The sequence below is a fragment of the Bactrocera neohumeralis genome, chromosome 5 (assembly GCF_024586455.1).
Source record: "Bactrocera neohumeralis isolate Rockhampton chromosome 5, APGP_CSIRO_Bneo_wtdbg2-racon-allhic-juicebox.fasta_v2, whole genome shotgun sequence".
NCBI classification, from domain to species: Eukaryota; Metazoa; Arthropoda; class Insecta; order Diptera; family Tephritidae; genus Bactrocera; species Bactrocera neohumeralis.
The window spans coordinates 77,229,325-77,247,041 of NC_065922.1; the positions used below are offsets into that span (position 1 = coordinate 77,229,325).

Below are 17,717 nucleotides of genomic sequence, written 5' to 3' on the forward strand. Positions count from 1 at the left end.
CTGGGGCTTTGCAAAAGAAAATTTCTTGGATGTACCACTAAAGCGATGATCACATGTGTTCGTATATAAGAGAGAAGAGATTTCTGCTCGTTCTCTTTCGTTCATATCAACACTTTGACAATTGCTAAAGCAATAGCTCAGAGTAATGCGATATTGGATGGTACTTTACTGTTAACCTCGTACTAATAACCCACTTGCATGACGTGAAGATGTTAAAAATAAAATCGACAATCAACATTCAATCAAAACATTCAGTAAAGAAACTCACATTTCACTTTATTTGTGATTAAATAAAGGAAATTGTTACTAAATAATTATTAATAAAATAAAGAACGGGCATAAATAATCAACTAAACGGTAACATAAATACGACATACTACTATATCCTTATCGTTTATTAAATCACGACGACGACTGCGAAGAAAACCAGATAACATCCAACTTCAGTGCTTCGATTCGCGCACTGACGATATAATAATTTCTGCTAGACGGACAAGCGATAGCGAAGTTTGACAGCGCGTAAACAACAAGTACTACTATGGCAAGAAGCTAGTTTTATTTCTACAAGAAGAAACCCTGCATACGAAGGCAAATATTTGTTTTAATTTTGTCTTGATAAATTACTGTTATTTTTTGTTTTTGTGCAACGACTAACTAACAAATTAAATAGCCGATGAATGTGATTGGCAATGACGTTGCTCAAACGGTGTGTACTGTTGTTGCTATGTGGTGTGGAAGAAAAGGCTCGTTCTCATGTTGCGGAGTTCTTAAAAATTTTATAACTTTTGCTTGTAATTGTGGCAGATAAGCGATCCGGTTGTCCGTCCGTCTCAGCGTCTGTCATGAAACCAATATTGAGAAACTACGTCACTGTTGGCAGCTATACATTTGAAAAAGTTTAGGACTTTGCATATTTCGGAACCAGCATAAATTCTAATCTAAGCGTGGAGATCAAGCGCAGAATAATTGCCAAGAGGTGCTACTTTGATATCTGGAGGGAACTGCGAAGCAGATCCCGGCGAACAAAAAGTACTCTTCCCGTCATATTAAACCGCTCAGAAACATAGCCTTAGAAGATTGAAGAAGATGAAATAACGAACTGTAACCAACAAAATCCCTGGTTAGGCCAAGATGTTCCAGCTAAAAGCTCCTCCGACTCTGGGCCCATTTGTGGAGCGATAGCAAGGGCCCCAGGCATCCAATGGAGGGACCAAGTGCATAGTGACTTGTCTGTAGTTAGAATGAGTATGACTAGATCTCGTCTCAGAGCATGTCCTTAGATATTTCGATGTACAAATTTCTTTTTCCGGAGGGCAGATGTGCCTTTCCGTCGGCTGTCTTGTGGATTCCAGTCGATAGCGTCCCAGGTGATTGTGTCTGGAACTCGCCTCAGAGCATGCCCGAGCAAGCCTTGTCTGCCTTGTAATATTAAATGAAATCCTTTCGGTCAACTCCCTCTTGATTAATGATTGTGGTTATTCTGATCAGCTTTTTTTTTGGAACTTTTTGGTTTATAACTGATGTTTTTTCTATTTAACTCACTCAGCTCTCCATTCCTTTGTTTTCTGTGGCAGAGTGTGCACTTGTCGCTGCAGCTTGTCTGACAAAGTGGCTTTTTGTTTGATAATCGCAAAACGGCGTGACCAACCGGCTGAGCGAACGAGTTACTGGACCGCCTACTCGCCTACTGATATACAAACAGACTCACATATACATGTATATATATAAATAAATCATAAATATGTGCCATTTGTGTGGTTATCACCGTTATACATATACATATATACGATACTTCAACGAACGCATGTAATCGCGACGGTTGCATAGCTCCCACCTATCAACCTATATGTCATGGAATTTTATGGCACCTCCCTCAGCAGAGTGGCGTGAGTTGGTTCCCTTCGTACACTAACGCCCTCACCGTCAGTCGACCGACTCGTGTTGTGTTGTTGTTTCGATCGTTTGCTTGAAGTTTTTATTTCGGCTTCTTGAGAATTTCAAGTGCTCGAACTGGCAGAATCAATATTAAACCCCGTACACCTGTCCACAAGTGCTCTACAACATATTCAGCGCGCTGTTGTTGTCAGATCGCACGCAAAGTTGTTGTAACATTTGTTATTTTTTATTTGTTGGAGTGTGTAGTGTTTATGGCACTTGTTGTACTTGTCACTGCGACTGCACGGACAAAGCGGTGTATTGATGACGCCTCTGAAAATGACTTCCAAATCGGATGACGCAGACCCCGGGCCGTGTTTCATCACGTTGCTTTTGCCGGCGTCAATGATGATGATGATGTGTAATTTAATTTGTCGTTTATTAGTTGAACACTCGTTTGTTTTATGAGACACTCGAGAGCTGTACTTGAATGGAGAAGTGCACTTTTTTTATTTTGCTTTGTAACATTGTCTTTTTGAAGTATTGCTTCTGTGTCGACATGTTTTATACAATAGCGCTGGAGCTCGAGTGCTTCTACGTCGTCGACTGAGTAGTAATGCCAATTATTGGCAATTTAGATGAGCCGTGGCCTTGCCTTTAAAGGATCCATTGGTACAGCGTTTGTCCGGAAAGTAATAGGACAGAGTCGATTTAAAAAAAGGAGGATGTAGGGCAGCTGCGGAAGTATTGGAATGCCGGCCTTGTAGTGGTGCAACTTTCAATTGGCTGCGATGTTTTGTCGGACCCGATTGATCCTTCGTTTGAGTCTCTTGAGGACTTCCACGTAAAACTCGCAGAAACACGTCGTGCGAAAATTTTTGTCCTACTCTCCAGCTGCTCGGAGACCAGCCGCTCGGTTCTCCCCGATCCTTATGGACTTTTTGTTACTGCTCAACGTCAGTTTACACATCCGTATAATTTTTGCGGGGATACCAAATTCAGACATCGCGGCATAAAGGCAGCTCCTTTTCGTGCTGTTAAGAGCAGCTTTGAGATCGACGAAGAGGTGGTGAGTGTCGATTCCCTTTTCATGGGTCTTTTCCAAGATTTGGCGCATGGTGAATATCTGGTCCGTTGCTGAATTTCCAGGCCAAAAGCCACACTGATAGGGTCCAATCAGTTTGTTGACGGTGGGCTTTAGTCTTTCACACAATACGCTCGATAAGTTTTCTTAGTTCTGTATAATTATATGTAGATGTTGTTGTTAGATATCTGTTTATTGGTGCTGTTTCGTCTTCGTAATTAGCAGTACTATAAATACCGCTCCCGTTAGATCGATAAGGCTTGTACGAGCGTGAGTTAAGACTGTGCTGCCAATACGGATGCAACTCGGCAGTCAAAATAGAAGAATGGAAACTCAGAAGATTGCGTTCAGATTAGATACAGGCGTGAAAAGGTAATTTGTGGGGTAAACAAAATCTATGACGCAAGTCAGGCACAGCGCGATAAATGAAACAATCTACAATCTGCAGCGAGCGAGCGAGATAGAGTGTTGGAATGTGTGTGGGAGCATTGGATAAGGCAATTGGCTGATTGGGTCTTTTGTCTTTTCTGAAATATTTTGTTGTTGGGTTCGAAAAATATTTATTTTGGGCGGTTATCGATTTGCTGCCATTCTATATATGGTATATTCCATTCCATTTTTTATTAAAAAACCGCAATTTTTTCATATGATATACCAATATTGATATTTTTATTATTTTTTAAAATTTGTTTAGTTTCAAATTTGCTAACGTTAAAATTTACAGTTTTAAATACATAAACATACTCTATTTATATATTTACTATATTAATAAAAGGTAATTTTTATTTTTTTGTTTAATAAATTTTCATAATTTTTTTTTAAATTTATTTTTAAAAAATTTTGAAGTTTAAAAACTGCTTTTTCTACTATTTTTATAGTACTATATGAGACATTTTACACACGGTTTGTACAGAAATTTAAAAACTAGTAAAAATATTGAATTTTTGTAACTGTTAATTCCAATATTTTGTGTTTTTAACTTAATTTATATAACTTTAAACTATGTTTATGGTATACTTTTGGCTTAAATATATTGTATAGTTTGCATTTTGGTTTTCGCATAATGTGAAAAGCGTAAAATTACTTCAAAAGTGTGAATTGGAACGTGGACATATTTGAAAAGAGCGTAAATTCAGAATTTTTTGTTTGAAAGGTTTCCATGAAAATTTATTTATTTTTCTATAAAACTATTCAAATAAAGTTATTTACAACATACTTTTAACACGAAAACATTTTTATTGATATTTACAATTTTTTTCTTAATTTATTTACACTTTTCCGAAATGGTGCTTGCCTCTTTCTTTAAAATTTTTTATGAAGTTTAATTTTTCTACTGATTTTATTGCACCACAGCGACTGCCAATACGACACTAAAAATGTTTGTGTATTTTGTGTTTTTGTTTACTTTTCTGTGCTTTTGAATTTATTGTCCAATATTCGAGTAGCGCCGTTAAAATATCAACTGCTGTCTCAAAAAAATGTTTTCCAGCCAATTTTAATTTGCGTGTGAGCTTTCATAGCTTGAAGCTTTCACCAATTTGAGTTTTCATAATACGAAGCTTTCACAACATGGAGCTTTCACCAATTTGAGCTCTCATAATACGAAGCTTTCAATAGTTGAAGGTTTGTGCTTTCATGAATTCTAGCTTGACAAAGCTTTCATAAGCTTAAGTCTACATCTGCTGAAGCTTACACAAAATTATCACCCAAAACGCTTTTGTTATTGCTGCTTTTAATGTTGTCATTTTCATACTGCACCAGCGCCAGTTCCACGTTGCCACATCCGATCCACCAGCTCTCAACAATATTAGGGCCACCATGGTCGTTGATGTGAGTGCGCATGCGCTGCATGTAGACCCGCTGCTGCCACTGCAGCCGCATGTTGATAGGCCGCGGCGCCATTTGCATGCAACACCAAATTATGCGCTGCAGCCGCATTTTGCATTTGCTGTGTCATGCAATCCTGCGGCAGTTTTGTGCCATCGGCCAAGCATGGCTTGCCATTTCGCACCAAAACCGGTACGGCTACGCGTCGCGGTGACGGCAGCGCGGCCGCATGGTGCGGATGCATGGCGGGATGATGCTCGTAGACGCCTTTTTCATTTTGTGCGCGTTTCGTCTTGTAGCGATGATTTTGGAACCAAATTTTGACTTGCGTCGGCGTTAGCCGTATCAAACTGGCGAGGTGTTCGCGCTCCGGCGCTGATAGGTAACGCTGTTGGCGGAAACGTCTTTCCAATTCATAGGTTTGTGCTTTAGTAAAGAGCACGCGTCGTTTACGTTTCTTATTTGGCATGCCGTCGGCACCATTGGCAGAGCCATTACCGTTTTCTTCATCGTTCTCATCATCCAAAATATCCTCCTCGATGCCATCCTCAATGAGGCTGTCGTCGTGCGGGTTGGAGGAGGAGCCGCCGGCGCTGGTATTGTCCGCGCCTGTGCCGCCACCACCACCACCACTGCCTGGCATACTTTTGTTGAGCTGTTGATGATGCGCATGCAGCTGTTGGTGTGCCGCGGCACCGGCATGAGTTTGCATATGCAACGAATTTGCATCACCGACGGAGAGGGCATCGCTTTCGGCTGAACGACTGTAGGTTTTGTAATCACCAGAGAGCGCTGGCGAGGTTTGACAGTTGGATCCAATGTAGGTATAAGAGACCTCGGAGGTGTGTGGTGAGGTGCTATCAGGACTGGCTGGCTGTTGCATGCCTGCAGAGAGAAAAAAGAAGAGAAGCTATGATTAGTTGTTGCAAAATGAAGTAATTTAAAAGTTTATGATGCACTGAATGAAATTTCAAAGTTGATAGTTGGAACATTCTACATTAAATAAGCCCTGTCAGGGTTGGTCTGTCCGGCGTGGTGAATGTGGTCCCTTAAAATTTATTTCAGTCATGTCCAGTAGTCCCACTGACTTTAACTCCAAAGAGATTTTAGAGTCGCCTTCTTCCTTGTCTTATTTTCTCTATACTTCGCTGTTTCGAACCGTTCTCAAAATCTTTTACTTTACGCGACACTCTAGCGCCCATCAACTATTAAAAATTAAATTTGTCTTACTTTCCGTTCAATTGCGAACTTCCTTTTGTCATTATTTTCACATTGCTCATTGTATCCTGGGCGGCAACACTACAAAATACCTTAATTTATTGGCCTCTAAACAAAGCCCAATGGGAGGGCAAATAAACAGTGTATCCCGTCATTTTTCTGCATTTGGGCGGAAATAAATTGATGCACAACAAAAATTGACAATCATTTCTTGTTCGCCGATCTCGCCGCCGTATCGCTCACAATGCCAGTGACAATGACGCAATGATTTAACAATGCGGGCAGAGAGGGAAACCGGAAGGATGGCACATGGATTAGATCACACCTTCATTTGAGGTTTTCACTTTTCACACAAAGCCCAATTGAAGTCGCACAAAGGGCGGACAAGCGACGGCTAACAGTATTTACTTTTTATACACCAATTCAACAATTCCAAACGAGTTTCCAGGGGGAGCAGCTCAAATGCAACTCATCACGGGGGGTATCGCCGCACACAATCACTGTCACTGCAACCGTCGGCTATTTCATGTGCGCACGAAGGTGTTCGAAGAGGAATGCAACAACAATGCAATGGAAAGGTCAGTGGAAAGATAACCGACAAATGGAGGAAGCGCTGGAAGTAGGAAGTAGATGAGCGAGTTATATGCTCAGGGAGGAAGCAAAGTTAATGCGTTCTGAAGTCAGCGGTTAAGGGAATTTGTGAGGCCGCTCGCTGAGCAATTGAAAATGCCAAATAAAAGAATGTAAAATCACGGCTACCATAGAGGAAATCAGCTAGCTACAGGCTAACAAGCGACGGAGAGATGTATGAGTGAGGTGTGTGAGTGAGAGAGCGCGCGGTTGTATTGACTATGTGTATGTGGTTTGTTCACTTATGAATGAATGAATGCGTAAAGGGAGTTCGAGTCAGCTCAGGTAGACTTCAGCAGAAAGTGCGTTTGTATTTCATTGATACAATAAGATTGATGGGATTGTGAAAACTACAGGAGGTTCGGGCATTTAATTGATGCTATTAGTTTATGAATGGCTAGCTACACAAAAGGCGGAAGAAAGAGAAAATGCTAATGAACGACTGCTTATTAATATTTTTCTAATTGAGTTCAGGAAGAGCTATTTATATTCAACTCTCACCGTTACTTTTAAAATGATACTGTGGAGGTCCTTGTGGCGCTCGTAGTACATTGCATGAACCCAAGAAGCTTCGGGCGCGCGAACAAGCTTAGAATTGCAGCTATTAATTAAAAAAGTTTCAAGACGCGGTCGGAAATATCAGAATTCGAAGATATTTCAGTGTTTCCAGCTTAATGCTAGAGCTATCTCAGGGCCGATCCTAGACGTAAGTTCTTGCAGTTGCGGTTCCATGAAAGCTAAAAGCCGCTTTCTTTCTTAAATTTGCCACCACCTTCAAGGTTAAGCTCTCACGGTCCGCAAAATCATTTTTCGCCGACCAAACTTTGAATTCCGATGAATTCAGCGCATAAAAATGCTAGCTCAGTCTCATACTAACCTCAATGGGTTTGGTGCTACATTTGTATGTAGCCTCGTAGGACTCTTGCCTCGCGAAATCACACATTAATTTCACTTTCAAAGCAGTTCATATCCATGTACCGTCTTTGTCCTACTGCGAAAGGGGGGTGTATCCGCAACACCAAAGGTATGAATACAACAATGCGTAGCCGTAAAATTGGCGACAAATTTTCCATGTTAACCTTTGTGTTTGCTCAACGCATAACGCACAGCCACCACCACCAGCACCACTACCACCATCACAACACCGGTGAGGGCCATACATACTAAGCAAAACAACAACAGGCCGGCCATCAAATACAATTAGTCACATTAGCTGACGTCTATGACTCTGCCCGGCTTCTACTTTCTCAATGCAACTCTGCAAACATTTTATGGGTTAAGTATTGTTGTTGCTGTGTTTGTTAGGTTAGGTAGGTTTGTGCTTGTCATTAATTGTAAGTTAAAAAGTTATTTTCGTTTAACACAATATCGATACGACGAGTATATTGCAATCTTAACAAGACAAGAGGCAGATGTTTTACATCACCGCACACTAACACACCCCCCGGAACACACACATAAACGTATGTATGTAGAATATGTGGCGCGTCGGCATGTATGGCAACCACGCATGCCGCAAATTATGCGAGCGAATGAACCCTCGAACTCTGCCTCGAAGCCTCGCTGGCATCTGCCGCGTTTTTTTCTGTTTTAATTTTTGTTTTTATTTCGCTTTACGGCTTTTTGCTTACGAGGTGTATTTGAATTTTCCCAATTACGTTTAAATTTTGTCTAATCATATTTGTTTGACTCTTCTTTGTTGTTTTTGTTGTGCTCTCATGGCGCTTTCGGTAGTTTGCACCTCAAGATTAGGCATATTTGCTTAAATGCATAGCGCTCGTGGCTTCACTTTTCCAACGATGTCCGTTTTAATTTGCACTTTGGCTAAATTGTCACGCACTACCGTTATATGCGCCCCGAAGCGCGCTGGCCCGCTATTTTGAGAACTTCAGCAGCTGTCTTATAACATTTTTGTTTTGTTTACCCCTTCCCCGATCGCTGTTTTGCAGTTATTAAGTCATTAGAAAAGTGTGGTTATGTTGCCTAGGTAATCGGGACTTATTAGTGTTAAATAAGCTTAATTTGTTGTTTTTTATACGAGTTGGTAGGGGTAAGGTTTCCAAGGATATTCATAATAGGTTAAGACCCTTTAAAAAGATTTGAATTCACTACCTTTTTTTGAAGAACTTAAGTTCCTTCGAGTTTTTTTAAGCTTAAACATCAATCATGGATTGAACTAAAAAGCTCTTTAATAACTCTGCGGAAAGCACCTTTTTTTTGCTTTTCACAAATTTCGAAAAAGCTCTTTTTGAGCTTTCACGAATTGTAAAAAAGCTCTTGAGATTTCTTGTATAAAGGGTCAAGGACAGTTGGGGTCTCTTTATTTTAGCTTTCATGAATTGTAAAAAAGCTCTTGAGATTTCTTGTATAAAGGGTCAAAGACAGTTGGGGTCTATCGCTTTTGGCTTTCACGAATAGTAAGAAAGCTCTTGAGACTCTATAAAGAGTCAAAGACAGTTGGGGTTTGTTGGTATTACGTTACTAGGCCAGTTTTTTTTACTATTTTACATATTCGTCGTGTTTGGAACCAATTTTTGGGTCCTCGCAATGCTGACTCACCTAAGACTACTGTTAAAAATTAAGGCATATTCAATCGCTTTTCCGTAAAATCAGTTCCTCTGAAAAACATAACAAAAACAAGTGGTTTCTTTTACTCACCATAGAGCTCATTTTCTTTAATCCACGCGCTACGCGCCGGATGCGCCAACACAGTGTGCGTCATCTGGTGATATGATGACAATTCATCACTAAAACTGGTGAAGTTCTTTGGCAAATATTGTCCAGCAGCGGCTGCGGCTGCCGCGGCCACGGCATTGTGATGACTGGCTATCAGATGAGCGGTGGCCTGAGCTGAAGCAGCATTCGCCGCCACAGCTGCGGAACTTTGATGATGTGCTGTAACTGACTGTCCGTTGGTATCGGTGCCATTGACTACACCGCCACCAGCTACTGGTGTTGGTGTGGTGCCGGTGGAGTGTTGCGTTGTTTGATCATCGCTGGGTACCGTTAAGGCATTGTTGGAACCGGTGCCGCCCAAAACTGATGCCGGTGGTGTTAAGTGTGCGCTGTGAGCCTCACCATTACTATTACTATTATTGTTGTTGTTGTGTAAGCTGGTGTTATTGTTATTGTGATGCTGAGGCAGATGATGGGGCAGGTGGCTAGGATGATGATGCTGCTGCTGCGTATGTTGACTAATATCCGTTTGGCTGTGCGGGCCAGCGGCAGCGGCGTGAGGTGGCACGACGCCATTCTTCAGCTCGCTGCCATCCAAATTGAGTATGTCCGATATGTGAAAGCCGGAGGAGCGTTGCGACGGCGGCACCTTCGTGTCGAATAGACTGTAGGGCAGAGAGAGAGTTATGAAGAGGTTAGCGTGTGTGCAAAAGTATTTGTTTTTGAATGTATGTATTTGAAGAAATGAAGTTCGAGATGAGGAGTCGCAAAGATCGTTTCTCCATTACAAGTAAAAGTTTAGTAACTTTCAGGCTAATCCCACATTGACCAGTAAACAGACTACTGAAAAACAATATCTTGTTGATTCTTTGATTTGATTTTCAAAAAAACCTGGTTCTAGACCAGTCTCTGAGTAACACTTCTCTAAAACTATGTTTTCCTTGTTACACACTTTTTTATGTTATTCTGACTTTTGTGTAAAAAAAGTTATGTTACTAACTGCCTAGTTTCAAGGTAATCACTTTGAATGAATTGTGAGCGGTCTTAGTTTCGAGGCAGTCTACCGCTATCAAGTGTATTGTATGGCCATTGTAAGCGCTGATTACGCTGACCGCATAATTGACCTTTCGCGAATTGTTTGTAGCCAAAAGGAACACCTTGTTTTCTTAAGGATAGCCGTATTTCTACTTAAAATCGCCAGACAATATTTCAATCACGTATTTCCCCAAAGCCACATCCGCGCGCGGACGCGGGAAATACCACGCATGGTCGCGAAATGCACATATTTACTCTGACAGAAAGAGAGGCGGCGAGTAATATTATTTAGTCGCTAAAATAAATAGTTTTATAACACTATTGTACTACTAAAAACAAACTACAAAAACAAACGAAATCCGCCGGTGATCACTCCCATCAAACGAAAGTACTCAAGAGTCTGCTACTTCAGCGAAATGACGACGAAAGGATCTACAAGCCTCAAATGCACTTTCGGCTCAGCGCAGATTTTCTAGTGGAATTTCCACATTAGGTGTAATAGGGGAATTCCTGGTCAAAAATGAAACACATGTGTGACCAAAAGTTGAGTACGCGTGAGCGTACAAAGGAAATCAAAATACAAACAAACAAAGAAGGCGAGAAATGTACATTGCCATAGCATAAACATATGAACTCTAGGAACTTGGAAGCGACAAGGCAAGTGGACAGCGCACTAGCCCAAGCCGCCTATGCCACTGCGGCACAGACGGATCGCTGACGTTTGCCGGCAGCACAGGTAGGCAATTGGGCAACAGCGCTGGCGACAGACTGTCTGGTAGTGCGGGATTCCCCAGGCGTAGCGGACATGCGGAACGTTAACAAGATGACCTTTACAGTAATGCCGCCAGCTAGTGTTAGTGCGACGTACTTGTAACGGCGTGGGAAATACTACAGCAGCAACACTTGCGAGCAGGCGAAAGGAATAAATAGACGCAGGAATGCAAGGATGAAATGAACCGAAGACAGACAAACCGACAGCTAGGCGGACGAATTGACGAACGGACGGACATTGTGAGTCAGTGTCGTTTCATCGCCATACGTCACACTAGGCACGCATTCACTCGCAACCTGCGCTGTGCGCACTGTGCTGTTGGTTTGGGAAACTCCAATTTGGGAAAACCATAGATTGCAACGCAATCTGTTTATTGCCACTATTGTTTGGGTTTGTTGGTTCGTTGCAAGTGCAGGAAGTAACATATGTTTCGCATTTGCAACGCCTAGTGCGACCGACACAATGCGGAAGAAGCATGTCCGAGGTATCATGTGAAAAGTAGGAAAGATAGCAGCCGCACAGGTAAACTCGTGCGGTCTGCAGGAGCTATGCACTAAAATAGTTTCCCTACTAATCAGATGTGATTGTTAATTGTTGTGAGTATTAGGAAAAATTTAAATCAAATTTATTTGAATTTGTTTGCTAAATGTAAGCTGACTTAACCGAGGTAGTCCGACAAATGTCGCATACACTGCTTAGCCTGCACAGTAAGTACGGCTGAGCTCAAACATATGTGCGTGAGTCCGGCGGTGCAGTGGCGAAGGTGCGAATAATCCGACGATTTGCTAGTTTAAATCAAAGTTAATTTATCAAAGGCAGGGATTTGCTTGCGAGATCGCTTGCTGTAACTAAACTAAAAGAAGTCGGCAGAAAAAGTATGCTTAAGAAGGAAAGCGTGCATTAAAAGAAAGACGGACTTAAATGCTGAAACCTTCACACCTTAGTGGATGTTCCTCATACGAGTGACGTATTATTACGTGTTTACTGCCGATTCCGAATGAATAATACTAACGGTGGCTCATTCGGCCGATATTAGTTTGGGATGAATTCTATGTCAGGCGGGGAAACTCATCTATCTTCACCAGCAAACTCAAAATATGAAACATTTTGGTTTTGAATTGTGTTACTTTGCTGTCGAGAATATACCGAAAAACTAACGTGTAATAATGTCTAATCTTCAGGTTGACCGCTTTAGATCTTTCGCGCCTCAATACCTAGAGGTTTAAAAATAAAATCGATACAAATAGGCCTCTGTGGAACTTTATGAATTTGATATTTATTTTTAGAGCTTCATAAAGTTCCTCAGAGTCCTATTTGTACCCAAATCATAGAGATGGATAATGCAACTATCTTGTCTAGGGAGTTCCTTAATTATTATATTAGTCTTAAGTTTTCTTGAAAATTCTATGCTCATTTTTATTTAAAATCAGAGCTTCGTTCCAGTGGAACGGTTTTTCGTTTCGATAGTCCTTTGTGTTTCGGAACTTAAAGAAACAGACAAATAATAATACTAGATATATTTTTTTTAACAACGTCAGAAAATCTAACCGGAAATGTTCAATTGAGTGTATAAAAATAAGTTTTTTTATGTCAAATTGGCTTAATGATCTTGAAAAGCCATTGTTCAAAAAACTCGACCATACTTCACACTCGTGCAGGTAACGAATCTCGAATTGAAACACCTGTGTTAAAATCAAAGGAATCACATGTTTTTGAGTACCATTGTGTTGATTTCCGTTCTTTTATTGACTTATTTCATTGATAACACGTTGCAAGGTTCATCCATAGAGCAAGAGACTGTGTGCAGTGTTTGGATAATTGAAAGTCATTGACTTTGAAATAAATAATTAGATTCTTTAACAAGCGGATGTGTAGGGGAAACGAACATACATTTTCACTTGTGCCATTGTTTAGGCCAATTTTGGGAGATGGTTTTGAGTGTTGGAAAGGTTGCCATTTTTGGTGTTGACACTTAAATTGCAGAGATCTCAGAATATTGCCTGCTTCAAAAGAACGTGATTTAAGGATATGTTCCCATGAGATTCTGCCGAAAACTTGGAAACAAGATTGCCTTAGGCTTTCACTTTATAATTAGAGAATCTTGCGTACCAAATTTCAACTAATTTCGCGGTAGATTCTCAAGAACTCTCGAAATATTTTCATAGAAAACCTTTAGGTTTTGCTCGACTTTTGTACTACATGATTCCAACCCTTTTAAATGTTTCACTTTCTATATGCTTACCCCGGTAACGCGCTACGCAAAGCCGCCGGATAGAAAGCAGGCAGGAGTGGATGTCCCCACGGTGGCAGCAGTATCGGTGACCAAGGTAGGAAAGGAGCCGCCGCTGCCGCAGCTGCAGCCGCGGATGGTACCATTAAACTACTCATGCTGTGCAACGAAGGAAAGGAACTGAAAGCTGCCGCCGCCGCAGCGTTTGTGGGCAAACGTAAGTGATCCGCGATCGAGGTGGGCGTAACTGTCGCTGGATTATACACGGGCACTGCACGTATAGGTGAGTCGACTAGGTCCTTTGTTGTGGTCGCTGACGCTGTGGGCGTTGTGGCGCGTGTGGGTGTGGAGGTGCGCGGCGGTGGCGGTAATGCGGGCGGTGTTGGTGTTCTAGAAGTACGTCGCACTATGGACAAATTGTTGCGCGGCTTGGTGGGCGAGGGTGGTGGCGTGGCGGCGCTAGAGGAGAGCGATTCTAGCGATTTCCGTCGGTGTAGTGGTGAACGCGGTGGCCGTCCTGGCGACGGCGTGCGTTTGCGTTTCTCAGCCACTTTGACGATGTTGGCGGTACGGGGCTGCGACAGGAAAGTAATCTTTGTCTAAAAATTGCAGTTTTATAAGATTGCGCGCTCTGCTAGACTGCAGTTACACTTTTACTTTCGGTTGATTAGTCAAGGAAGCCTGTTGGTTGTTAACTTTTCTTTGTTCTGCTGATCACTGGTTTAATGAGCACTTTAGGTAAATATATGGTCCAGAGACCGTGCTTCACACAAAAAGTCGCACACTTTATTGGTTCTTGACATAACTTTTAACGACTTAATTTAACTTCACTTTTTTTCGTTTTTCTGAGTTTCTACTAATTGAATTTTTGGCCTTTTGAACTTTGATTTTATTCACGCGTTCACATTCCGTATTTTTAGTGGGCGTACTAGCTGATAATAGGCATGCTCTTCAGTTCGAGTACTATTCGAATTTGGCTGCTCGAATTGAGACCGCGTATACTTTTCAAACTGAAGTGTCATCAACAACTAACGAGTCGCCGTGTATGCCAAGAAGCCACAACCAGTCAGCCAGTCGACCAACCAACGCATCAGCCCAGTTCAGGCAGCTAGGCCCGGCAGCCCAGGCCAACCAACGGCAGTGCAGTCAATGCATTGCACATCCAACCAAACAAACAAGAGCCATCAACAACCACCAATATACACACACAAACCCATGTGGAGAGCCTTATGAAGAACGTCAGCCATCGAGCAGTAAATAGGTATGCGGACAGACAGGCCAACAGGCAAGCCTTTGTGCAACTTCATTCACTCGGTCGGCGCAACAACAAAGTCATTCAGCTGAATTGTTTCCTTTTTCGATCGATTTTACTAAGTGGCTTCTCATGTCCTGCGCGCACAAAAACAACAAACACTACAACACAAGCACGCATACTTCAGTCGAGAGCGGTGGAGCGGTTATCGAGTCGAGTGGAGTGGAGTGGAGTGAAAAAAGCAACCAGCAACCACCACCGAAGCAGTGCTCGCAGGCTCGGCCCAGTCGACTCGTTGTCTATTTAGGTTGATTGCTTCGTGTGTTTGTGTCTGTGTGCATATTGTGATGAGTGAATTATCCTTGTGCTCGAGAGGTTGCCTGTGCGTGCGACTGCAATGGCTAATATGCTGTCGTTGCCTTCGTGACCACGACTCGTCGTGAGTTCTGTACGAAGCGGCTTAGATAGCCGAGAGGGTACTTGAGTGTTGAGTTGGAATTTCGAGTTCCACCATTGTCTGTGGTGCTAAGTAGGGCACTACTGTGTGCTACTTACGACTTTTGTTGTTGTTTGTGGTGCTTGTTGTTGTTGTTGCGTTCATATTGCGTCTTTGAAACCCAGCTTCCAACAGGCTCGTGCAGTAGGGCAGGCAACGGACGCTTGAAACGGCCAACCAATCAAGCAGCAATGAGAAGTTCTGCGACTGAAGCGCTGAGCGCGGTTTGTGAATCTCTGTTCTTTGCATCGTCTGCGCTGGAGCGGGATTAGCGGGCGAGCGTTGGCGCAAAGTAGGGGGGGCTGTTGATTCGGAAACTGCTGTAAGTTTAGGTGAGTGAAATTTCAATGATGTGCTGCTAGAGATCCACATGCGGCGGCCATATTGGCATGGTGCCATAAATTCTGGCTCATGCTCCATCGAGCTTAAGCGTCTACAGCTATCAGCAGCAGCAATACGACGGTTTTCAAGCTTTACGTAATGCACATAGTTGATGCTTTGAGTTAGTTTTGGTTGTTTTTGTAATCTTCTTCATATCATGAGGTTATGCTGTGTCTTTCCGTCGCAGCTCAGCGCTTACATGCTCTTACTTCCGCTCTGATATTGCATCGTCAACATTTCCATTTTCATCATCATTCTCATCTGTCTGAGTGTGTTATGTGTTTGGGTTTTAGGAAGAGCCAATAGCCGCATTGTCATCAGTTTTTACGTAATACTACTCTATTAGCTGCCACCTCAACAACGCCAGTTGTAACTAATCTTATTACATCAGTTCTTATTGCTTATTTCTCTTTGAGTCATAGCTTTAGGGAGTGTGTCCAGTATATCTTATAAGCTCAATGAAGATATTACTTCCTACTTTTCAGGCTTAGTTGGTTCTGCCTTGACTTTCATTCTTTCTTTGTAGCGCTTTTTAGGCACGTGTTACGTTATGGGATCTTTATAAATGAGTTGGGTTAATAAATGGGTGGTACCGCAATTCTATTAGTTTCTGATTATTTGTAGGTTGATATTGCAAAACAATTGTGGTGTAAACCTCTTCGAACTCTTCCATATGCAGTAGGCAACAGGCGACGATCCGAATCAGAACAGCCATAACTTCATACTATCAGTCTAAGCCATTTGTGGGAATATAAAGATGTTTTTGTTGAGTCTGCTGATATCAATTTCGGCTATTTTGCCAGGTTCGCCGAAGATATGACTGTAGAAATGTTTCAGAAGAGTGTACCTAGATGTATCCAGCATTCCTCCGCCCATAGAATTCCGAAAGATAGTGTACGACAAAATTTTCATGATTGCGGTAAGTTGAACCTCATTATGAGTGAACAGTTCAATGGATCTCCTGCATTCCGGAGATAGAGGTTGACTAGAGACCTGCTAAGCTAAGGCGAAGTCCAGAGTTCCAGCTCCAGCTCGTCCCCAATCCGGTGTAACCGTAACAAGGTTTCCAGCAGTATGAACTTTGGTTCCTAATCAGGTGGAGGTTTCCGCAAATATACTTTTGATTTCACCCAATCAACAAAACGTTGCTAAGTCTATATTAATTTGGAGACATTTCGTCAAAAAATGCCAATGTGTATCGCAGAAAATATTTTTTGTTATCTTATTTTGAAGAATTGGATGGAGACTGTGAATGGAAGCGCGTTTTTCAAGTGTTTTTTTTTAGATGCGGAAGATACCTGATCTTTCGAAACACTGGAATATCATGATTTTGTCCAACTGACCTTTATCTCTTCCTTCTATCAAATCTAACAAGTATTTGTGTCAGATTTTAGAGACAATTTCGACTGTTTATTCAAAATCAGACCTAGTTTTCCTTTAAGCTGGATATAGCACTAGATATAGCATTCAGAAGGCGGGTTAGTAGTAAAAATAGAGGGAAGTAAGCGTTTATTTGGGCAAAAATATTGAAATAAGTCTCGATTGAATAGAAATCTGGTTCTCTTACGATTCCTTAGGACGAAATGTTCTGGGAGTCCGTAACGATTTCGTAAGACGAGCTGCTCTGGGGGTCTTGTATTGTTTTCGAAGTGTACTGATGTCAGTTGTCTCTATTTTGGAGAGCATTAGCGAGTCTTTCTCTCTAGAATAAGAAATATTCGCCAGAGAGGTAGTGAAATTCTCTATTATATTGTTCATCAAATAAAAATCATGTAAATTACTGGCTGTTTCTCTTTCAAAGTGCATAAATTTGTTACGAAAGTGCTTCGGAACGACTTTAACGTGCTCTAATGAAAGCAAATTTATTGAAATTTATGTATGCGGGGCATACACTCTTGCGATTTGAGAGGCCACTCCACGGCACATACTCGTATGGGTGGGAAAAAGGATGTGAATCGAAAAAATCTAATAAAGTTCTCAAATGACGGACACTAAACATTCAACAAGGATTACATTATGCCAGTCAGCCCCTAAAAGCATGCCACACGCACATCCCAACACCGTACATATATATGTACATAACAGTATAAGTGAGCACGCAAGCAAAGCTGAAAATATGTGTTTCGAACAAAGATGGCTAACAATGCCAACAATAACAATAAAAACAACAACAAAAGCAATAATAATAATGAAATGTGCTTAGTACTCGCTGGAGTGTGTGAACAACAAAAACCAATTCGA

At 41.7% G+C, this 17,717-nt stretch overlaps 1 protein-coding gene and 1 long non-coding RNA gene across 6 annotated transcripts in view; one reads left to right on the forward strand and one right to left on the reverse strand.

The window, feature by feature from the left end:
* Positions 1-17,717, forward strand: part of LOC126759830 (uncharacterized) — a 103,054-nt gene that overhangs the window by 23,917 nt on the left and 61,420 nt on the right. The window lies entirely within an intron of this gene.
* The window catches only part of LOC126759827 (homeobox protein vnd), a 35,802-nt gene continuing 21,948 nt past the window's right edge, over positions 3,864-17,717 (reverse strand). For both annotated transcript variants that reach the window (XM_050474973.1, XM_050474972.1), the window contains 2 exons: positions 9,293-9,975; positions 3,864-5,671 (listed from right to left, as the gene is read on the reverse strand). In XM_050474973.1, coding sequence (XP_050330930.1) covers positions 4,767-5,671; positions 9,293-9,975 — 1,588 coding nt within the window. In that variant the 3' untranslated portion in view covers positions 3,864-4,766. The remainder of the gene's footprint in view (positions 5,672-9,292; positions 9,976-17,717) is intronic.